We start from the raw sequence: 25,847 nt of genomic DNA, 5'->3' as shown, positions 1-25,847 counted from the left end.
GGGAATTTAGTGCCTTAGAGAGCCTGATGCAAGTTTCCAAACTCAATACCTTTTTTTTTTTTTTTTAAAAAAAAACCACATTTCTGAAAATGTAGTATAATCATTATTTCACTTTCTTGAAAGTACATATGCTACGAATTACATCATCTAAAGCTACTTCCGACATGAAAAGGTACAGGCCACCATATGGGTAGAAAAGGGAAATTAAGCAACAAAACAAGAAAATACAGAACACAGAGGGGTGAATGAAGTGACCATGAGAAAGTACCTCAGCAACAACCACTGCACAGAAACAACCCCATCAAAAGGGGATTATTCACCTTCAGCCACATTTGTCTCAGCCACTGAGCCTGCCAGTTCGTACGCACAGAGCAGGACATGTTTATCAGCTAGTACCACCAATTGGTTAATCTAGTCATGGAGAAAGGGCTTCCTCAGCCTTAACTGGGCCTTGATTTAACTTACTGCAAGTCTGACTTGAGGTAGTGATTTTCTTAGTACAGTCTTCAGTACAGTTTCTTACTGGTAAGTTTCAGACTGTAATCTCAGTGAGTAAGTGAGCAACAGCTATGATAATAAATAGACCGCCCAGCACCAGCATGGAGCTGGGACAAGGCAAACATTGCCAGACCTTGATGCTGCAGAACCTATCACTTATTGTCACATTTCCTTGGGCACTTTCACAACCAAGGGATGAGATAAGAGGATTTCTTTATCTTGAAATCTTTTTATTGTTGTTCTTCCTGTCCTATGGATAGCGTGACCTTCCACAGAGCCAAACACCCTGTATTCTCTGATGTGGCACATTTTGAAAGCCAAGGGGTTTTGCTCAGGACATATCACAGTGCCAAACAACACAAAAAGTGAGCAACCACCTCCATAACAACATAGCTCATTATTTCTGAAATGACAGGTATTTTTCTATCTTTTTCTGAATGTATCTCTACTGCCCAAGGTCTTAGGCTGTGTATATTTAACTACATAAAAGTAACTTACATTTATAAGGGGTTTATTTTATTTTTAAAGCCAATGTATTTTACTTAATCTGTGTTTCAGGCACCACAGGTTGGGTTTGACTGATGGCTGTCAGGATCCTGCAGACAGCAATAAACACTACTCTGATAATTACTATCTTTTTTTTAATCTCTACTATTTTTTGGAAGACTGTCTATTTGTAGACTCTGGAAACAATTTAGTATCAAAGTCACTTACAGCATACTATCAGTTTCCTGAAGTTCTAAGTAATTTTTTTTTCCCTCCTTAGTAGTTAGATACCAAGGGGGTGGCTAGGTAACTTCTGAATATTTAAGGTATTTACAGCAAAACAGAATGCTAGATTGTGTGTCTTCATTTATGTTAAAAAACATCTAACAATGTTCAAACAGCTTGTAACATTCTTACCTCTGTTTTAATCTGCAAAGTCTATGGGGAAATAGAGAAAACACTTAAAAATAGCTTATTTTTAATTTCAAAGACACTGACACATTGTGTTAGACACAAAAACTTGTCATTTAACTGAAACTTTTAAACAATTGAATCTGTCATGAATAATATTTTCTTTCTCTTTCCCCCCCAGATGTGAATTTTGTATTTTCTCCCTGAAACTAGGGTACAGCTGAGGAGATCAAGATGGTCCCAAATTACTCTATTGAAGAAACAATTAAAAGAATCCACGTGGACTGTCCTGTTTCAGGCAGGCACAGTTACATCTACATTATGGTTCCAACTGTTTACAGCATCATCTTTATCATAGGCATATTCGGGAACAGCCTGGTTGTTCTTGTCATTTACTGCTACATGAAATTAAAAACAGTAGCCAGCATCTTTCTTCTAAACCTGGCACTCGCTGACTTGTGTTTCTTAATAACTCTGCCGCTCTGGGCAGCCTACACAGCCATGGAGTACCAGTGGCCTTTCGGCAACTGCTTGTGCAAGCTGGCGTCGGCGGGGATAAGCTTCAACCTGTACGCCAGCGTGTTCCTCCTCACGTGCCTCAGCATCGACCGGTACCTGGCCATCGTGCATCCCGTCAAGTCCCGCATTCGACGCACCACGTTTGTCGCCAGAATGACTTGCATTGCCATCTGGCTCCTTGCCGGTGTCGCCAGTTTGCCCGTCATCATTCACCGTAATATATTCTTTGCTGAGAACCTGAACATGACAATCTGCGGTTTGCGGTATGACAACAATAACACAACACTCCGGGTCGGGTTAGGTTTATCCAAAAATTTGCTGGGCTTTTTAATTCCTTTTCTGATCATATTAACAAGCTACACCTTAATTTGGAAGACCCTGAAGAAGGCATATCAAATTCAAAAAAATAAACCCAGAAATGATGATATTTTTAAGATGATTGTGGCAATAGTATTTTTCTTCTTCTTCTCCTGGATTCCTCATCAAGTGTTCACTTTCCTGGATGTATTAATTCAATTACATGTAATAACAGACTGCAAAATCAATGATATTGTGGATACGGCTATGCCCTTCACCATTTGCATCGCTTACTTTAACAACTGTTTGAATCCCTTTTTTTATGTTTTTTTTGGAAAGAACTTTAAAAAGTACTTTCTTCAGCTAATAAAATACATTCCACCAAATGTCAGTGCACATCCCAGCCTAACAACAAAAATGAGCTCTCTCTCATATCGGCCACCAGAAAATATACGCTTGGCCACTAAAAAGACTGCTGGGTCTTTTGACGCAGAGTGATGCACTTTGCAATTCACTGTTTTTGAACAACCCTGTGAATGAAGCAGCAAGAATGACAAAACTCATCTGCAGTCCTGAAAGTCACGGCTTACTGTTCATTGCAGAAACATTAGATCACCTCAGAGAAATCATACCATAAAGGTTTAGCAGTCGCCTTTTATTCTACACTGTTGAAGAGGACTGCTTGGTTTTCGTTTAGTTTGTCTTTACTGAAAGCAACATAAATAGTGGACAGGCATGTCGGAGTCTCCATCAACATCCTGCCGTTTACTCAGAACTACAACAGAAGGGTAGAGAAAGCTCCTAACTTAAGTTCAGAGATCTCTGTAAAGGAAGAGCTTGTATAAATTAGATTAATTAAGAGCAGCCTGTTTCACATATACATGAGCTATTCCAAATTGTGTTCAAGGAGTTGATGAAGCTACACTGCTTGTTTTGTTGGTGTTTTTTTAAATGACACAAATGTCATATCATATTTATAATATATTTTCAAATATACTATATAGAGAGGCCCAATTTTAAATTCAAATGGAAATCTGTGGTCCTTGAAATTGGTCTCATTCTGATTTATGCTACTATTTTTCATTTTTTAAATGGCAATTTTTTCATAATAATATATGCAATAAAATGCAGATTTATTTATTAAATATAGAAGAAATATATTTTTAGATTTATATTCCTACTCATAGATTTCAAACGTTGCTTCATAAATGTACACTTATATCCCAGTGGGTATTTTTATAGTAGTTTTAAAAGAAAAAGTACATACACCCCCACAAAAATGGGGTTCATTCAACCCTTTTTCATTATATGCCACATGGATTTTGAAGAATATTACTTATAAGAATATTACTTATGGAGTGGTTTGACTCCATAGTGGCTAAAAGTAAAATTCTGTATTTGAAAACATGAATTTGCGGGCAGAGGTGATCAGAAAACTTCAAACTATTTTTGTATAACCAGTGTATTCAGCGAGAGAAATTACCAACTAATCAAATCCACTCCATTTTCCAAATTTCTGGATGTTTAATAAACTTATGTTCTGATAAGCAAAAACGTGACAATGCTTATATTACAGTTTAAGTAATAATGCTTTTAGTCACATCAGAAAACATCTGAGACCAAACTCTACTCTTGGCTTTTACAGAATTTCTGTCCATTTATACAAAACTAAAGCCTAGACTATTTGCTCCCCATATAACCTTTTTTTCTGTGTATGGAGCCAATTCAAATCCATGCTAGCATAAATCAGAACAAAAGTCAAGCTCAAACTCTCTGTACAAATGAGGCAGGAAATGTGATAAGCACTCTAAGAAGTTTCAACTAACGATTTCCTCATATGTCCTTTTTACCTCAAATAATGAACTCCAGAAAATATTTACTCTTGATTCACACTTATTTATTGTCTTCAAAGAGAAATGAGTTCGTAAGTACTTTTTGACATAGCAAAACTTAAGAAAAAATCCAAAACTTTACAGATATCTTGTAGACAATGATATCACCCTTGAAAATTTGCAATATTTATAATCTTCAAAAATACACATCTAATGTGGCTTTGTCTCAGGTAGCAAGTGGTTGGATTATCTGTACTTTCTGATTAACAGCCTCTTCCATATATGCAAATAATATTTTAAATTATTTTTTACTTTAGGAAATTATTTTAATTCAAAACAGCATCAAAAAAGATATTTCTGTAGTTTAACACTTTAAGAAAAAACAGGACTACAACCAGGTTTGGGAATCTTGTGCCTCTTGCTTCTCTTTCATTCACTTATTTTAAGGCAAGTTTCTTCAGTTTTGCCTTTGTTCTTCCAGCTGCAAGATGGGAACAATCTCTACTTACATATGCCTCAAGGCACTGTGAGGATTCACTAAAACTTTTAAAGCTGTATGTTTTTAAAAAATCCTCTTTCATTAAAGGTTTAAGTTAATTTAATTGCAAGGTAGTATCTCAAAATTTGAAACCTGAGTGTGTCCTTTAAAGACACAGTTAAATTATTCCTATTACACACAATACTTTATATTTAGTTTATATCTATCCTTACATGTGCATGCAAGACAGGGATTTGTTAAAACCGAATATGGCAATAATCCCATGCATCATAAGTGTAGTAGCAGTGCCTCAGCACTGGGTAAACTGAGGAGGCGTCCCTACTGAGGTGCAGGTAGGAGATGGGCAGAGTATGTACTTGCCAACAGAGGAGGAGGGAGTAAGATTTGTCTCCATGTGACTTCGCCTTCTTTGGGAAACACTGGGTTGAGCCATCTCAATTTGGTATCAAAATAAGAAGTAGCTATGTATGTTTAAGAACAAACTCCCACTATCTTAAAGGACACAGAGTTAATTAAGATGCAGTAGTATGCTGCTATTTTAAAAAGAAGTATCCAAAGTGCTTTTCATTCTCAGGCTGACCAAAGGAAAATACTTGACAAACTCTTAGTCTGTCCTTGTACTCTCCTGGTGGGAGGAATTCAACCCAGTGTTACTGGGGACAGCATACAGCCAGCCCTAGATACAAGCATCACTACTCCAAATCTATCACAATTATATTCTGTTGATTTGTTTGAATGGTTTCCTTCTGCTGGCAGAATAATTACTAAATTACATTATGTTTGACATGCACATGCATAATATTTATTTCTATTTATTATGCAATAGTATTTTGTATGACTCATGTTTCATGCTCTAATCTCTACTTACCCATTATATGCTTGTCCTAAATCATACTATATAATCTGCACTGGTTAGCCTAAATTCCAACAAAAAAATTACAGATATAATAGGGATTAATTTGACTTTTTGGCTTCCTCATGTTTACATTGTTAATCAAGATGTTGCAGAGTACATACAAGGCAAAAAGTCCTTTACTTTACTAGAACTACTATTTAGGTGATGATTTTCATCATCTGCTTGAAACTGTGACAGCAGCAGAGAATATAGTAGGATTCCCACGTTTGGTTTAGTTTTCCTTGTGTAGCTTCAGCAATGATTTATCTTACTGACCACCTTTTAAACTATACTGAAGTGCAAGTGTTCCCAGGGAAAAATTTGCAATGGAAAGGAAAAACAAGTACTTGGGAAGGGGCAGAAGATGGCCTAAAGCGGGGATCTGCTGATTTTGGAAATACTTAGTGTTAAATGTAAATACTTAATTTTATTTTTGCAACAAATTTAAAAAACCACACAAAAAACAAACAAAAAACGAACCAAAACAAACAAAAAAACAACCACAAACCAACACTAATAATAAATCTCTCAGCTTAGTGAAACCTAGAAAGTTTTGAGAGGCTCTTAAGTTTCTTAATAGTGTCCTGCTCAGTTTGGAACATACCAAACCATTTTTAGCCTGCTCACAAGGTCAGGGTCTGCAGCTCTGCTCTTCTACATCACACTACAGGCTTGGCCAGACCATCATCCCACCAGCTTGTGCAAAGTGATGAGGCTGTTCTATCAATCACCGAGTCCATCTCAACAACGACCTCACTACCAAGGCTGAACTAACAAATCCTCAATGTTAATGACACAGCTGTCAAGCTCATTGTCACTGGCAAGTTCTGCAGATGTGGCTGGACACTCAAGAAGTAGGTATGGATCACATTTGAGAAGAGCGCTGTGCGATCTTTTTTAGCAGAGTAGCTCCATGGCCTGCAGCTTTAAAATACTTGGTAAATTAAGTAACAAAAACTAGATATTATTTTATTTTAAATGTTTTTGTGCAGTCATATATTGTGAAGTGCTGGATGTTAATATTCTCTATTTCAATAGAAATAGTTATATATTGTAGAAGTTTACTACTATAAGAACCTTTATTGTCTGAAGTATTACTAAAAACATATCGCTATCAATAGATGTCTTTGTGAAAGCCATCTCCACTGCTGTATTAATCCACCCAAAGCAAAGAGATAAGTTTCTGTATCATTGTAAGTACTACACTATTATTGGCATATCTACAGCTATATCTCTTAGGCAATATCATCCTTACCAAATTATTTCTATGTAATGCTGTAATATTTTATACCACCTTTTCTCATTCCTTTTAATCCAAAGTCTAACCTAGCTCCCTCTAAATTCTTGAGAAGAACGGGCTGTGTCTGCACTTCAGAGTAGAAAGGCTACCAAGCAAGCTCCAAAAATCACATGTAGAACAGCAGTTCAGTAACTCACTTGTGTTTCCCAGAACTGGCTAAACTAATAAAGTTTCCTTGGAACGGATACTTAACAAATTGGTAATTTTCCTATATACAGATTAGAGTTTAAAGCAGAATTTCAGCCTACCTTTTTAGGAGCTTAATTAAATTATAGGTACAAATTTACCCAGAATATTATATCAAATACAGGATCACATTACATTATGAATAATGGCCCTGAAAAGCTAGACTGACGCTGCCTGTAGCTGAGTATTCAATGTAAATACATCCACTTATTTAAAATAAGCTTTGATGTCTGTAAGGAGCACCACATTGTACAGTGCTTTCAGTGGAAACAGGACCAGGTTGCAGCATAAGAGAGGACTGGTGCCTTTTTCTTTTTCCAAAAACGGTAGAATGGATCACATATTTCCAATTCAAATTTGTGTGAAAATAAAACTGAATTTAATCTTGAATATCCCTAGTAAACCGCACTTCATACTCTGTTTTATACTGTCACGCACTAGAAAAAAAAAGTCAAGAACAGTTAAAGGCTGGGTCTATGAAATTCTTATAGTTTATCTACTTGAATAACTTATTTTTATGTATTTTAATTATTCCTCAGCTTCATCTATTGGTAGTGCTGTGAGGCTACAGTCAAGCACAGACCTTGGTACAGGAGAAGGTTACAGACAGAGACATACAATCCCTTGAAGCTTTACAGCCTAATCAGAGGGTGAAAAATTGTTTGAATAGGGTGGAAAGCAAAGACTTGCTGAACAAATAAAAAACAAACAAACAAACACAGAGATATTTCACCCTGCTATTAAATTAAAAAAAAAAAAAAAAAAAAAGAAGTGGGTCAAAAGGCTTCTCTGTCATTGAAAATAAGAAAGCAAAGAGTAGAAACGAAAACACTGAAAGGTTTTAGGTTATGAGCAAGAAACAATTTACACATATACACAAACAGACTTTCAAGCATCTGCAACTAATATTCTCAAGCAAATGTAAACTCAGGCATTGTTATGAAATTGGATAACCAGAAATGTTGTAGTCAATGGATGTGTATAAGACATTAGCAGCCAGTTTTTCACTATTAATGTGTTGGGTTTTTTTCCCCACAAAAAAAAAAGTTAAATTATGCATTAGAAATCCATCAGATAATTATATGCCCAGTAAAGGAAGATAGTGTACTCCATATAAACTTCCACGAGCTTTACCTACCTAGCTTGAACTCATGCTTAGTTGATCACAAGATATACAAATACACCAAAAAAAACACCAGAAAGCAAACCAAAAATAAAATAATTTCACAAAACCATAACATATTATAGTAGTGCTATGCATATTTAATTTTGCTGAACAGCTATGAAATAAAGTATCTAAAATAAGGTTTTTTTCACAAGTTTTTATTCACTTAAGAAGCTTTTTTTAAGCATTTATGAAGATTCAGTTTTGCACTGTAAAAAAAAAAAATCTCCAAGCATGATAAAAATTTGCAGACCCAAAGCCCTTTTTCTGTGTAAGAGCACTGATAAAGTGAGGGAATGTGTATGATTTGCAAGATACCTTTCCAAGACAGGTCATAAATCAATGTAGATGATATGTAGTTTTACCTACTAAAGAATTGTTAATGTTGCACCTGGGTTTTGTGATATGATTACTCTAGACAGAAAAGTAAAGAAGCAGGCGAAAAAGCATTCTTTACATTATTTACTAGACTGTACTCTACAATGCACTGTATACATGTTAAATCCAGCAAAATGATATTTCTAGTATTTAATTTCTCTGCTTATCTATGATAGTTCTCTGTACTGTCATCTGTAATTTTTACATGAGCATAGGCAGTAGATACGCACCACTCTGTTTCAGAAAAATTTATCACATTAGACAGGTTTCTGTTTAACATAACTGTGCAAAAAAGTAAACATTTTTCACAGAAGCATCAGACTGGCTGTATTTTTAAATAGTAAAATATTAAAAAATCAAAAATACTTTAAGTGTTGGTTTAACTTACTTAATCTTCACAGTGCATGATTAGATTGTTTCTTCCAAGTTTTGTTTCTCAAACCTACAAGTAACTGCGGTTTTAGCTTTAACTCCCAACACAGGTAGAAGGAAAAGGACAAGAACACTGGATTCTAAATTAAAATGAACATTATCTGTACAGCTCATACCCCAGAAATTCTGAAGTTGCACATAATTTTGTTTTGATGAACAAGGTTTGTGACTCAGCTTCCTCTTAAAGAAAACTGTAAATGTTTACTGGAAAAATACATTGTATTTATTGCTCAAGTCTAGACAATATTCTACCGAGGGATACAGTCCTATGGTTGTATTACTTATGTTCTCTTTAAGCATCTAACTTCAGTTTTCTTGTGAGACTCACCAATAATGTGTGTATCAAATATGTTTTGAGAGCTTCATGGATCAGTGCCAAAACATCAACATTCATTACTGTGACCCATAAGAACGTGTTGGATTTAAAAGTGGAACTGAATCCAGATACTGTCAAGACACTAGAAAAGTACACAGTACATTCCAAAAAACAAAACAAAACAAAACACTCAAAAAACCACAACCAACCATGTAAAGGCACATTCGAATTTTGACCTCTTACCTACAGCCCAAAAGACAACTGCAAAATTCACATGCAAGATAAAATTTTCCTTACACTTCACTGCTTATCTTGGAGCTGTTTAAAGGCTAAGTTTTCTGCCAATTCAAATATTTTGACAAGGTTATCCCATGAGAGAACACGCCTTTATCTCTCCTGTGATACCATTTGATTGATGATCTACCTATGTCACAGGAGCAGCTGATTGACACTGCAGATCTCCATAAGTTCCAGCTACAAGCTGATTATCACACCCAAGATTCACACTTGCACAGAATATTAGTGTGCTCAGCACACACAGAATCCAATTTCACTTAACTGCAGATTAAATTTATGCCTCTGGCTCAATACAGCCATTGAGGTAGGTATCAGGTAGGTAGGGACATCCCTAAATTTCATCTTCAATGAGATACTTGCAGTGCCTGCAGTATTGCCTTTACCGATGATATGTAACACTGACTGCCATCCAGCATATACCATGTATGTGCCACAGCTGCCCTCCAGTGTGCTGCAAATACGCACTGAAACACACCATGGCTTGGTTTGATTTGGCAAAGCTTTGTATTTAATTAACCACGTTTGGTTTTTCTCTGCTATCTAGTCTCCTCCTAACCCACAGAGAATATTTCATGCGTAGCTGTTAAATTCACTATAACAGTGGAAAAGAAAACATGGGCAACACTAAAAGTGTGATCCATATCTGTGTTAATCCCACATTGTTTTTAAATGTATTTTTTCCAAAAAAAAAAAAAAAAAAAAAGAAGCAAAGGAATCTAAGACTTTCTATGTGTGCTTTAAATTGGGAAAATATTTGATGTCTCAAAAGCACAGTGCTATTATCTCAGGAGGTCTCTACCAAATCTGAAAACAAACGAACATACTTATGCCCACATTTTGAATCACAATGTAAACATTTTTAAATTTAAACTAAATTTCTAGTCTACTATTCGTTCTGCTGACTGTGCATTTGACAGGATTTTGCTGGCAGTCAGTATTTCTTTCTCCTTCAGAGGGGCCTCTAACTAACAGCAGATAAATTATTTTTTTTTAAACACAGGCAAAAAATTTAAAAAATGCACAGAACAAGAAATGTTTGAAGACAAGTCAATGCAGATGTGGTTCCTAGAGCTGCATTACACATGATTCCTTTCATTACTTTGAAAACGGGTGGATTTCAAACTGAGAGCTTATCTAAAAGGCAGAAGTTGTCTGGAGGCCCAATATTACCTCAGGCTGTTTGATAGGTATAAATCTTGAGACATCAGAGGAATCAAAATTGTAAACCCGTATTTAAGTATACCTTAAACCCTTTGATAGCCTACATTTAGATTTTAAAATTCCACCTTGGAATAGCAAGCACTGCCATTGATTTAGAGAAGTCAAAGCAGTTCTGCAAACATTGGCCATAAGCCTGTCCCAGTTATTCCTGGCAAACATTGCAGTCTCAACCACGCTCCTATGATTTCTGAAGTGCGGTACTGAAACATATTCTATTTCCACCTAGAATAGTATTGCTGTATGGACAAGATCATAATTACTAGCCTGTTAAATGAGAGTTCACATTTTTAAGATTGTGGGAAATGAAAATAATATGCAATCACCTGCAATGCTCAATATTGAACAGCTTTAAGTATATGGAGGATGATACTGTGGCATGCAAAAGAAATTCTTCAAACAAGCGTGAACACTGTTTGAATCCTGTTCACACTGGCATCAGCTGGAATATTACTATTGGCTTGAATAAAAAGACAACACTCAGTTCTAAAGAGTCTTGCATGCTACCATTAACTTTAGAAATGGTGCAAAAATAGCATCTGAACAATAATTTTATATCCTCTTGTATAGAAATGAAAACATAGCATGAAGCCACAAGAAAACTACTTGCATCATGATGGCATATACACCATGCAATCAGCTGGGCAGTTCAACATGGAACAGATCAAGTCAAAATGATGGAACCAGGCATTTGATCCATCTGCTTGGAAAGGTTGTTTTAAATATAGGCAAGACAATCTAGAAAATACAAAAAAAAAATCCTGAAATACTTTGTTTCTTTATGATATGAGGCAACTCACTAGCCATCTTTTCTTTTTTAGTGCACAGAACTCCTTTGTAGCAGATATTAATTTGAAAATTAACGTGACGTTATTCTGCCTCACTACCAGAGAGTTTGAAGCCATTTGCATTAAAACCACGTACAGTGTTGCTTAGTAACAGAGACAGTGGAATAAAGCCATAAATTGGGAGGAGGAAGATGAGGCAGGAGGAAATCATAGCAGCATAAAAACTTTTATTGGCACTTAAGTGTATTTTTCCCTGATTGAAGCAGAATTCATGAAACAATTACAACCCCATGACAAAGGCTGGTAATGATTAGCCCTTAAGAACTACTGTTATTTTCTGACACTTAAGAAGTTGGGTTTGTTTATTTTGGGAAAGGAGACATCAAATCTTCTTTGGGCTATCCAAAACTGAAGACACAGATTAGCACCAGCTAATTATCCAGCGCCAGTATTTCACTGAAACTTCCACTGTACAATAGCAAACTTACATAATAATTTTTAATTGTAATTAATTCTTGTCACCCAGTCAGAGTTTTTAAAGTAGTAATACACACTTCAGTAGCCAGTACTTACATTATGCTGCACAACAGTGGAAAATATACAATCCAATTATAGCAAGGGAATTATTGGAGAAAGAAAGAATTGTGAAACAATTTTAATAAATGCAGTCAGAAATATTCACAGAAAGATAAATGTTATAAAAAGAAGAATCAGTATTGTAATAAAGTCAAGTCTACACAAAATCTTTCAGGCACTTCAGCAACATTTGTAGTGTGATGTAAACAAAGATACACCTTTCTCACGGTAGCTAGAAATTACTTCTACTCAGTCACGGAACGTAGGAGGTTTTTTGTTTTAAAGGTCATACAATGAGGTTTGCCTAGAACAGAAAGCTTTTACAATTCTTTCTAGCGGGGACAAAAACAAGGCCTTCTGACATGGTATTCTCTATGTCAGTAGAATCTTGGCTTTTATTTAATCACATTATTTCAGTAAACTTTGAAAGGTCCATTCCTAAGACTACCATTTTAAAAAAATTGCTCAAAGCTTTAGACAGACAACAGCTTACTCCAAACATCACTTCAGAGCCCACCATCAGCACAGAACCATAAAGCAAGGCAAAAGTGCAGAGTTCGCACCCAGCCAGCCGAGCAGATACACCTGTCAAACAGATAAGAATTGCAGCCACTTTCTCTGCCCAGGAGAAGAGGTGACCACCTCGTCCCTATGCTTATGCCACCAGTTTCTAGAAGACGCAGGGCTTTCCTGTTCTGCTCTTCCAAATGAGAGCATAGAGGTGTTTGGAGCTGCTGGGCACAGAGCCCCACCAGAGCAGGGAGCTCTGGCATTTCTCTGTCCTCTTCCAATCCACATGTGTATTGTTTCCCCTGCTTCATTGTTGACCTCCTTGTTATGTCTAACCCTAAATTGAAATGTTCTGCAGACAAGGGAGACAAGTCCATGCATTTGCTCTGTAAATATATTTGTATATTTATGGTGCTGGATAAACAACAGTACAATAAGCTCACATTTACGTAAGAAACTCAGAAGCAAGGCAGCATGTATTTTGAGCCATTATAGAACTATATATATAAAATCATAATTTCTTATTACAAAAATATCTGAACTTAGCTCAGAACCTACCCAGTCATAGCATGAACCTTTGAAGATTCTGCTTTACAAGGACCCCACCACCATTGAAACATCCTATTTTATGCATAATACTTTTTAAACCTTTTCTGTCATCTCAAGAATAGGAAAGACAGAAGCGCTAAAACCACTTTTCTGTAAGAATTATTATATGCTACATGAAATGTGCATCTGGAAGCAAAGATGGAAAGTAATACAGAAATACGAAGTATCAGAGAAGTACTAAGATTAGACTCAGGCTAACCCTGTTTCTTTTTATGCCTATAGTCTGCCATTTGCTAGAATACATTTCCTTTCAGGCAGCTGTTTCAAGACTGAAAAAAACATAATATAATCTTTTGACTACAGCCCTTGAAAATAGCTGCTTACTTTACTACATCACACCCATCAACCCAGTATTAAGTGCATCCACAAACTTGCAACAAATTTCATTTAAAAAGTTTCATTGACAAATTGTTAAACACTCTCCAGTTTGCCAAATTTTCCAAGAAATACAAATCTCCATTAAAAAAATGCTGCTGGGAAAGACAATTCTCTGCAAAGTCAGATACACAAATAAAAATAAATCAAGCTAAGACATCACCCCATGTGATTTCCTGAGGGAGAATACCCCGCAGGATTTCCCAAGCTGGGAAAAAAACAATAATAGACAATCTGTGAATTAATACTCAAATTCAAACACAAGCACTTTATACACCAGAAAAATCACTTTTATCCCCCTAAACCTTTTTTTAAAATGTAAGCACTGTTATTTATCAGCTCCCTAGTGAAAAATATTTGTGGTTTTCTTTTAAAAAATGATGAAGCAAAACAGATGCTGCAGTGTAGAGAGCACAGCAAAACAAGGAGCAGTCATTGGCTTGCTCTCCAGTGTGCCATCCCCATTATCTGCAATCATGCAAGACCTCATTAGCCCATGTGCTGAGCCGGGATGCAGCCCTGCTGCCTTGGGAGCTGCACACGTGCGATTGAGATCAGGATTTGGCCGCATACTTGATTTCCTGGCCCAACAACCATAATCCTTGCGATATGAATTCTTACAGATGCACAGACAGGCTGGGCCACAGCATAACTTAACTGCTGGCAGAGTTCACGTTCCCTGTGTCGGACACTGCTCATAGATATCACGTTCGCGTTTTCATCAGGACACTGACCAATAAAACATGAGATGAGAGCGTCTGTTCACTTATCAGCTAGCACAAAGGGCAAGGAGGTCTTTGTAATTCTGTCACGTCAAAGCCCACCAAACCATCACCTTACCTCAGAAAGCAGCAGCCCTCTCACCGTCAGGCGGGCAGTGAAGCTGTGGCATTACTCCTGCAGGCTGGAGTAAGCCCCCAGCTGAGGGTAAGGCAGTAACGCCAGTCTCCAGCACAAAGAGCTCATTTCCAAGGTAGTAACATCAGTCTTTTGCTCTCTCCAGCACAAAGAGTTTGTTTTCCATCCATCACAGGGCTCACTGAGACCCCAGACCAAACAGGGGTGCCCGGCCACAGAGAAGCAGCTGGGTGCTGCACCCTCCCACCCAGCTCCTGACAGGGCTCTGTCACATCAGCCTGCAGCCTGGCTCCCAAGGGAGCCTTCTCGCTGCCCTGAGGGCACTTATGGGCCCTAATGACCCTGACGAGCATCACCTGAGACCTCTCAGCCCTACCCTTGGCCCAGGAGCCCATTTCAGCACAGCTGGAGGACGCTGGTCCCCAGCCTGCACCTGTCTCCACAGCTCCGCCTGGCTGCCTTAGGCTGTATCTGACCCTGAACCCCCTCATCAGGCACAATCCTGAATGAAGAAAGCTGAGAGGTTTGAATTTAGTCTCCTAGTGGTCTCTGGGGCCAAGAACTGGCTGTAGTGGAGATCAGGATATAAAAGTTTTCCACACAAGCTTACCTAACATGAGTGCCACATCTTACATGAATCGTACGTCAAGGTTCATAACAGGGAATTGCCTTGGCTGGTACGGCAAAAGTAATTTCAGTCACATATAGCTGCTTTTTAAGATTCAGTCTCACCTGAGGGCAAGTCTGAGTTTAAATGATTTAAGATAAACCAAAGGCAACTTGTCAGGGGGACTGTCCAGGTTTGAGATGAAGAGCTACAAACAAAAAAGTAAATAGAAGATTTCATTTCTGTGATTTAGAGAACTTCAGTTTTTAAACAAACAGCTTTTTTTTTTTTCTCAGCACTGGGCTACTTCATAACAACATGATTACATTTTTCCTAAAATTATTTTATGAATGTGCAATTTGGGACAAATGAGGAAAAAAGAAAAAAAAGGCAAGTAAAAACCTGAAACAGTAGTAATGCAACTTAAAAACCCAAACCAAACCAAAACAACAACCCACAAACTTGTAATATTATATATCCCCCTGTAATCATCTGCAAAGAGCTCCATACAGTTGCATCCTTGTGACTGCATGGGATTGTAGCCTAAGCCAGCACTTCTCAAATTGTGGTCGCTGAGAAGCAGATTCTTTCCTCCAAGTTTCCAGATGCTAAACTGCATTAAAAGAAATATAACATACATTAAACCCTCTTTCCATGTAAGTAATTGCTGCTGTAATGCTAGAAAATTATGAAAGGAATTAAAGTCAGCACAATTCCTGAATGGGTGGAAACAGACTCCACAAGGCAATCTTTCTACAGCCATGTGGCCTAGCCCAGAAACAAGCTTAAGAACTCCTGATGCAAGTCTATTTGAAATGCAGATTTTTATTTTTTTTTAATGCTTTGTGCTTGTCACGTTGCTTATATACGCTTCCGTGCTTTTGTCTGCATTCTTCCAGCCTCCCAGCCTTCTGCCTGACTGCAGTTCCTCTGGGCAGAGTGAATTATAAAAGAAAAATTGTATAAATCAAAAGTTCTTGTAGATTACACTGTAGGGAAAAAAAATATAAAGAAACACAATGCTCTCACCACCTAACTCTCAATTATAGAAAAATAACATCAGTGAGAAAATTACTACTTTCATAATTATTCCTCTCAATAACTGTTTTTTGAAATCCTGTGAAAAGGTCTCAGAGTGCATTTTAAACTTTGAAGCACTGAAGTAGATCAAAGTACTTGTACGTTTATTCTCTCTTATTAAGGAAGTGGTACAGTATTTGACAGCTACAGGCAATATGAATTATGTGAAACTTGTAGGATCCTAACAGCAATAAACTTGAAGCAGTATGTGTCTTGATATGTTTAAACACAAAATAAGAATGTAATGCTGCCAGTTAAATGGATTGTGGTGTTTTTTTCTCCTTGGGCCAAGCATGCAGTGTTTTAGACATGGTTTTAGGACATGGTTAAATAGATTAGATCACCTCTGGAACACAGACTTTCATCAGGAGCATGTGTATTGCTACATACACTACCACCATCTTCATTACAAAATATTTTTATGGGTGGGAATATATCAGAAGCAGGATTAACAGATGGCAGTATCTTCTTTAACAGAGAGAACAACTGCGGAGAGATTAAGAACACCTTTTGTCTGTCATTCACTGCCTCGAACAATGAGTCCATCAGCATATCTGTTTCTTATAAGGCATGGCTACATTTGCTAGAGCTATATCTGGAAAGAATGTGACCTCTTAGTGTTTCTGGCCCAGCCTTTGCAATGAAAAACTCATAGAGAAGCAAAATATCCAGGAAGATGTTTTGCCTGACAGCACAAGTTCATCCTCCGAAGTGACATCTACCCTTCGCTTTGTCAATTTTCCAACAACAGCTGCTAGTTATCTGTCATATTCATATGCTTTCAATATAGTGTGCTTGAAGCAGCTGGACCAACTTGAAACCAATTTGAAAAACATGTTTATAGAGAACGGCAAAGGAAATGACCTGTAACATTGTAGACACAATATGTTCCACATGAGAGCTCCATCCGTTGAGTTTTTACCAACTCAGTTGCTTTATTATCATTCAAGGTCTCCAGTTTTCATCGTGCTGCTGTTAGTAGGTCTGGGATGCCTCTGATTTCCAATCTGTCTTCCCAATTTTTTCTGCAGTTCTTTGGTCCCAGAGAAGCAGCAGCAGTAAAACAGCCATTTAAGCGAACAGCACCACGACACATTCCTGCACGTCTGCAGTGGAGTGAAATGACTAAATCAGGAACTGGTTATCTAGAAGGTGAGTAAGAAGAATAAGCAAGCAGGTATTTCCTTTCTTTTGTGGCTATGAAGAGACAATAATGATCCTCAAAGAGTAAGTGCTACCAAATGGTTCAAAAGAAATGTTTTTTCTTCCAAGCAACTTCCCTGTAAAACGTGACTGATCTTCCTTGTAACAAAGTGACACACCTTCCACCCACTCACCACTCGTTTCATCAGAATTTAATGAAATACAACAGTTAGAAAGACCACAGTTTTAACTGGTTTGGCTATGGCCACATCTTAGAATGTGACGAAGAAGAAAGTTGATTAAAAGATCATTCTCTAATCTTTTGTTCTGCATAAAACTCTTAATTTGAACCAGAATTATTTCCAGTAAGCCAAACTAGTCACTTCTGTTTCATGAACTTTGAGGCTAAGAAGGTAAATCTGAAAACAAACAAACAAACAAAAAAAACCTAACCAAACAAACAAAAAAACACAAACAAATATTTTTGCTAGAAGTACTATATTTTTTCACGTTTCATAAATAAACATATATATGCCTTTAAATAGGTATTTGATGAAGGAAGTACTGCAAGCCCATTGCTCATTTTACTGACAGGAAAGCTCTGAGTAATTGTCTCACTTCTGCCAGACCACACAAAGGAAACACACGGCAACCTCCAATACATGAGTTTCAGCAGGCATGTTAACAGTTACTCCAAATTTGCAGAAAAACCTGCAGCAACTTTGCATCAGGACTTGAACTATAATAGCAAATGTGTTGCTTTGCCCATGCCACACAGCCTCATAAGCTCAAGAGCCTGAAATACAAGGCAACGCTTTTCCATGCTCCATTTATTGGTGCAGAGTGTTTCTATGGGTTTGGAAATGTCACCATCCCAACAAATTCGTAAAACCACTACCAGGATAAAGTATGAATGGTAACTCGCCTTGGAGACATCTGAGAGCTTTCCATCTGTAAAAGCTCTTTAAAAGTCTATAAATCCACTCCTCTATAAAATATCATGGAGTTCTGCACTGCAGGACCAATGAATCCTTGTCAGATTTTTCATTCAAAATGGAAATCAGAGAACAGCACTAGGATAAGGAGAATCAGATTCTTTTCCCTTGGACCTACGTGCACTTTCAGAAGTGCTGTTAGTCAAACCCCTCACCTACAAATTACATTGCCACTGAGTATATAACAGTCCTTGCCTATATATCAGAAGAACTGTAGATCTTAAACATAAATAAATAAAATAACTTTAAGAATTAAAATCCAAACATTCTATTTTCCATTAATAAATTATTTTAACATGTTTTTTATTAAAAGGTGTGATGAATATCTCTAAAAAATTCAACTCTGCACTTCCAAGTTTAAATCAAATGTTAACTGCCTGTAAAGCAAGTAATAAAAAAATGGACTCTCCTTTAATCTTAAATACCTCCATATTTAGCATGATTTGGCAGGCTTATTCTGAGATTGCATAAACCTCTCAAGGATACTTTTCATGCCTGCTAAATGTAAGAATGGTCTGTCTCATATAACGTACACCCTGCAGGCTTGCTCCACATGGATCACTCATGAAGAATAGGGCTTTCCATTAGTACAAGCTGAAGCATCAGCCTAAAGACCTTAAAATGGCCAGAGGGAATGGGGAAAGTTTCTGCATCTCAATGGTATTGGGATATGACTGACAAGCTTACTACTGTATTTTAATTCTATTATTTAGCCCTGACAAAATGTCCCAGTTCAAGCTCCAGAAGCTTGTTATGCAGTGAGGGGGAGGCACTGAACATCACAACCTGTTCTTATTTTCCTGGAAGGAATAACAATTACCAGTTTCTTCAACATGTGGGAAGTTCCAGCAATTTACCTAATTCAGAAAAATAGGCTGAGAGAAAGGCAGCATAAAGAAAGCAAAAATATTTAATTAAAAACCAAGTATGCATCAGAAACAAGCAAAATCCCGAACTTCACATATTGTCTTGTAAGCCTTCCAGTGACAAAGCAAAGTCAAATGTGAACAAAATAATGAACAAACCAAAGGGCAACTTTGCTTAGGCAGGAAAATCTTTGGGAGCAGAAGAGGAAAAAATTGCCCAACCCTTCTACGGGCAGTCTGTTGCATGGTAGTAAAGAACAGCAAAGAACAGCGGGGAAGGAACTTCATTTTTCCCTATGAAATATCTCAAGGTAAGAATATTATGGATTTTTGTAGGGAAAAAATAGATTTTATATTCCACATTTTTATATATATATATATATATATATATATATATATATACACACACACTTTTTTTTTTTTTCAGTCTTGGACCAGGTCTTCTGATGACATTTGCACCAAACCAGCGGCTGAGCTACTGCATTGAATGTGACATGCTGGCTGCAGAATACAGCACAAGGCCTTGGGATACCTTCTCTACCACTTCCATGAAGCACTACAGCAACATTTCCACATCAAAATATATCTTTTTTTTTGAGAAAATGTTTTAAATAATTCACAGAAAATGTAAGGGTTTCCGGTAGCTGTGATGTTTCAGGAGGTGGGGGATCAAAGCGTGGTCTCTCTCTACTTCTCCTTCACCGCTTCCCAGCAGATCTGATTTCAGGGTTGGAAGCTGAGAAGTTCAGAGAAATGTAAGTAAGAAGCAGATAAATTAGTAGCAAAAAGCCTCTGTCTAAAACTGGACCTGTGTGATCCCAGCATTTGAAATACCTGCATTACAAACTAGAGTATTAAAAACCATTTCCAATCAAATTGGTAAAAATAATACTGTTTCAATCATGCTCTATCAAGCAAAACAATTGAAATTAAACGTCCAGACTTGCATGAGTGTAATACGGCAGAATCTGGACACTAAATTTAAAGCAGCTATCTTATCTCTGATGCCTAAATATTACCATGTGTATAGACAAAAATATTTCCCAAGAATGTTGTTAGTTTATGTTCTGCAGCTTGCTTTTTTGCTTTGTCAAGGTCCTTTACATGGACACTAGCAGAGATGTGTCCAGCTGAACTAATTTCCAGATGAATTACAGAAACTGAGGTTGGACTATGGCTACATGATGAAAATGTTTGCACTCAGTATTTGTTCCGTGAAGCCTACTGTTTACTGGAAAATAGTAAATTATTCACTTCTTGAGAAGTCCAGTTTTATCTTTAGTCATTTACTTTCTTGTACGAATAAAAGGAACTCTTCATATAGACAAAAATCCATACCTCAGTCATATCTGTTTTCACACACTGCAGTGGAATAAATTTCATTTCTTGTTATTTTTTCCCTGTGATGTCTCACAAATAGCTGATGTACCTGCTTAAATCAGGCAGGTTCTCCCCTCAGTTCTAACTTTACTTACATGTTCACAGAGGAACAAAGAGTGCCAAGAATAATTCATTCAGCTTAATTTGCTACCCTATATTCTTATGATGAGTGAGCTCTCACTGTGGTTTTTGCAATTAGTGTTTTAATAACGGTGTCCAAGTATAGATTATTACTCCAGTTAATCACTTTAGGAAGAAGCCAGAGAATTAGTTGAAGTTCTCCTTGATCATAGTGGAGTTCTACTTTCTTCTGCAGCTTGTGAATTTGGATTACTTCAATAAATGTGAACTGAGAAAGTTTACTCGTTTATAAATAGTCTTGTTTTTCTGAAACAGTAGAACTCTCTGAACTTTGCCCAGGTATAACAGCAGTTGATACAACACGCCTCTCAGCAAGAGCACCAGATTTCAAAATCATTCAGAGTTGAAGGTACTAAGCTTCAAACTTTATCAGCTCTACAGATGGAAAGCAAACTATATAGGAGAAGAAGCAGCTTCATGATTTACATCATCCATGAAGGCCGACACATACAAAAAGCTAAACAGAACAGTAAATTATCCAGCAACCTGTAAAAAGAAATTTCAGTTAGGCTTAAGTGTGGAATCAAGCTGCTCAGTCCATGCTCTTCTTTGAACCTTTCTTTCTGAAGATTTTTTAGGCATCCTGGAGTCCCTTGTTATGTATCTCCTGTCTTTACTCCCACTCATGGTGATGCTGCTGTGCTGTGTTAACTCCAATACAGCATCACTATCTGGATCATATTTAGCTGGATGAAATGGAGATTCATCTGTCTGTCTAAATCCTTCTGTTAAAACTGGAGGGGGATGATTGCACACTGACAGCCTGATTTACCTCCAGCCCCTGCAGAGCCCAGAATGGAAACTCAGGGAATACTGAGAAAGACAACGTGCTAACAACCTTTATTAGATATCCTGGAGAGGCCTCGACAGTGGGCAGATACTCCTGTGTCTTACCACAGAATAATTCTAGCACCATTTCCTCAGCAGCTGGTTCTGGCATTGCTGGAGACATTGTATTGTAAATATTGTGCTGATCTACACCAGAAGAGAAACTTCTACACCCATCAGATACTGCAAGAAGATGAGAGTCGAAACTTTTAACTGACTGCTATTAGAAAAAGTAACGAGTGTCTAGTACTAATGTACTTTTTCAGATTATGAACTTTTCACTGTAGATGTGATCTCTCACTACATACCACATGCTGATCTCAGTGCCCTAAAAACTGTAAGGGGAAGGACATTGTGCTTTTTTATATCTTTGAGCTTCTGCTGAGTCCTGACATGACCCTGCCAGTCGTACAGATGCCAGGGAACAGGCATGAGTGTGAGAACCTGCCACATGCTTGAGAGCCCAGCACAAGGACAAGCTAATTAAGCAGAAGATAGGTGTAACCAACGGATGTGAGGTCAATCTTTCTCATTGCTTCACTATATATCTTTTTTTTGTTTGGCACTAAAAAGATTCTCAGTGATTACCGGGAATTCTGGCACTGCCCATACTTTTATTCACTGCTTCTATTTTAGAATATTTCACACTTTTTTCAAGCAAATAAGAATCTGAATGCATATGGTATTATACAACAACTAGCTAGGGATATAAAATACTTTCTAAACATTAAGGAATCTGTGCACTGATCATACAGTGAAGCTGCAATACATTCAGTCTTAATTGTGACTACTAGAGGTCAATTGTAAAAATGTGATACCTGTTTCACAGGAGATACCTTGGCAAGAATCCACTGGCCCTACAGAAGTTTCAGGTTCTGCTGTTTCTCACCTGATGAGTCAACAGCAGAAGCAGAAACACATCCCAAAGCCATGACAGCTACCCTTTTTTGCTCCATACCCTAGATCTCATCACTCCCTTTCTCTCCTCTCCTTATCCGGTTCCTGCTCACATTAGGTAGCACCTTCAAATGTGAATAAATAAAAAAAATAGTTACTCATTGCTACCAAAATTGTAGGATATGAGCATGTCCCAGGGCACTAAAGTTGAAAAAGCCTTTGATTAATTTAAAGATACAATATTAATAATATATAAATACAGAGAAAGTACCAAGAAAGACTGGAGCACATGCTAGATAGCAGACTCTGCTGATCCTGGCCTCTTCAAAGTACTCTCAAAGGTCTGCAGAATATATTCAGTAGTATTTCTCTTCAAAACTAGGGTTAGCACATATTAACTTAGCAAATAAATTATGATAAGAGGGTCCCCATAATTCAAATATGTGGCTAGTCTCAGGCACATGTTAGGATTTTATTTCATTTCATACACAAGCAGTGTTAAGATTTGGGCATCGAGGAGTTTCTCACTGGTCTTTTGGAACAAAATAAATATCAAACAATATGAAGAAGATAAATTTGTCAGCCAAGGATTATAAGAACTGACAATATTTTGTGACTAAAAGATAGCAGACTTTTAAAAATATAGCTCAACAAACTCTTTGATTCAGGAAATCTGTATCTACTGAAACTCCTAGAAAAAGAGACATTATTTATCCTCAGACTTTTGGACTCAGTTTGATAACAAATGGGATGAAAGGCTTCATAGGATAAAAGATGCTTCTCAAATTCTAACATTGCCATGTGTTTTTTCCTTTTATCAGTCTGTGGTTAGCCTTCATCAGCTTTTCAAAGTGCAGCAACAGAGTGTTTCTATTCCTAAAACTGAAATAAGAAATTACTATAAAACTGAATTTCAGCTGGAATATAACCAATTATTAACATGAAAACATTTTACAGCTCATGTTACTAAGCACAGGGAATACTTTCCACGAGTGACAACATCATAGAAGGCTTTATTTTTAATCATCAGAAATGCAAACAACTGCAACAAAATTGCAATAGCTGACACATTTTTTCAATTGTACTCACCTTTAGTATAAGAGAAAATACATCTTCTGAAGGAAATTACTACATTCCTTTCAGGATTTAGCTGTTTTTGTTACTTTCTTGATTAACAAAATCAAGTTGCCCTTCTCAGTCTTTTCAAAGATAACACCAACCTCTGCACTCAGTGTAAAGCAAGAAAGGCCAAAATTGGCCCCTTAGCCATGGCCAATTGATGTGCTGTTGGCTTGTAACCAAATGCTAAAAAGAACAGATGGCTTAACCAAATTTAATTTGCTATTTTATTTATCCTTATTTATCCTTATGCTGCCCCATTATCATACAAAACAGTTAGAAAAACAAGACAATGTTTAGAGCTAGTTTATGAGCTAATCTGACAAATAACCAGCAATCCTGAGAGGCAAAATGAATCACTTGAGCGAGATTCCAGGTCATCACTGTTTTCTGACCAGTCTGGGATGGAAATAGCAAAGATTGCCCTTAGAAAGCATTGTATCAGTAATGCTTGCCAGTTCAGTAGTTGATGGCAGTAATGCTGCATCAGTGATTGTTTGGAGAGAAAAAACCCTATACAATACCCTCCCCCCTTCCCACATGCCCATCATCTCCAAATGCATGAAAAAGCAAAGAATTTCTTAAAAGTAAACTCAAGCATTGAAATCTGTCAATCTTCTATTTCCAAGATGCTTCTTTCTCAGTGTTCAACAGGGAATGATGACATCTGCAGTTTGTTTGATTACTTCTTGTGATCATTTATTCATTGCCAGATCTGGGCTTGATCATCTCCACATTATTGTCTTAGCAGTGTTCATGGGATCAGACCATTTTATCTGATACTGTAGGTCTCATCTTTGTAAAATTAAAACTTCTGAAGACTTTGCAGTATTGTTTTGGCACCCTGTCAGAAAATCCCTGCTGTCATCCATCTTAGGAGATTCGACTCTAAGTAAGATTATTGCTGGGCAAGAGCCTGCAGTGCTACAAATTAGGTCATTAATTGTAAAGTAAGTTCAAATCCTATAATTTGGCAAAGACAATTTTGGATAAATAGGCTTCATGCAGTTCTGGATTCTCCCTTTAGGAACATATTCATCATGCGTCATATTGTTAAGCATAAACTGCTGCAATTTTGGTACACTGACTTTAAAAATATATTTCTAGGTATCCTGTATATAAGGTTGCTGCAGCTTTACTGGGTTGACTCCGGAGAACCTCATAAAAAAATCAGGTCCAGAGTCTGATGCCACCTTCATTCTTTAAATGGTCACTGACCATTCAAATTTCTGCACTTTGAAACTGTAACTATGTCTTTTAATCTGAGATGAATATATATTAATTTTCTAATAAATTTTCCCATATTATATAATATACATATCTGTAAAGGTCTGCAAAATAGCAGATATGGAGTCAAAGAACATCTTCAAGATTATCTGTGTCTGAACCCCTTTAGGTCACTTAGGCATAACAGAAGACAGATCTGAGCTCAAAAAATCCATTCTTTATGTATTTATACACTGATTCGTTTAAAGGCTCCTTGTCGAAAACATCAGTCACCTCAGAACACAGCACCAACAGACAATTAATGTTACATTTAATGCCAAGTACTCATTAATGAAAACTAAACAGATGCAAGTGCAGTGATGCAAACACGCTGTTTCTAAGATAGTTTAGGCACAACGTGAAAAGTAAAACTAAAAATGCTTTTGTATGACTACATTTAATTTGATCTTCTTGGCCTACGTGTAATGCCCACAGCAGTGCTTAAGTTAAAAGATACTTACCTCTGATCTTGACGTGTTTAAATTAGAGAATGTGCAAGAATCCATTAAAGTATTACATGGAGTATATGTACAATTCTACCACGACTAGAAATTTCTACACTCTCAGTTCTACAGACACTTGACTTACCCATAAGCATCAGCGAAGTGACTGAGCAAAGAACCAGTTCAGTACTTTTCTTCTGTGTTGGGGAAAATAAACAGTTGATACATCCCAAGCACATTTCCTCTTCCTTTGTCAGAGTCAGCCCCATATTACTCAGGAAGAGGGACAATGCTGTCCGATTAAGACCAGTCAACATCTGATAGACATCTATCATTACATAAAGTATTATAAAGATTGTAATGCAGCAAAAGATGATTTTTTATCAAGTAATATTTAATCAAAATTCACACACAACAGAAAAGAACAAAGTAAATTAAATTCACTTCTCATATCCAGAGTTTACCCAGCTCAGGTAGCAAGATTCTTTAGCCAGCCCCCCTTGAGACTTTCAGCTGTTTTCACAGGTGTGCAGTAAAACACACATTACAAATAGCATGCAAATAAAACAAGGCCAATGGAATAATCCTTCAGTTGATCAGCAGGTTGTTCTGGTGTACAACGGATAAAAAGCAGGAC

At 37.1% G+C, this 25,847-nt stretch overlaps 1 protein-coding gene across 1 annotated transcript; it reads left to right on the top strand.

Moving 5' to 3' along the window:
- Positions 1 to 1,629: 1,629 nt before the first annotated feature.
- Positions 1,630 to 2,709, top strand: AGTR1 (angiotensin II receptor type 1; the record flags this gene model as incomplete). The annotated part of the gene is made up of 1 exon (XM_080349337.1): positions 1,630 to 2,709. The coding sequence occupies one exon, from the start codon at positions 1,630 to 1,632 to the stop codon at positions 2,707 to 2,709; it is 1,080 nt and encodes a 359-aa protein (XP_080205463.1).
- Positions 2,710 to 25,847: the final 23,138 nt, after the last annotated feature.

Source organism: Nesoenas mayeri (genome assembly GCF_963082525.1).
Source record: "Nesoenas mayeri genome assembly, chromosome: 9".
Taxonomy (NCBI): Eukaryota; Metazoa; Chordata; class Aves; order Columbiformes; family Columbidae; genus Nesoenas; species Nesoenas mayeri.
Note: the sequence above shows the minus strand (reverse complement) of the source record. Positions and strands in the feature narration are given on the sequence as shown.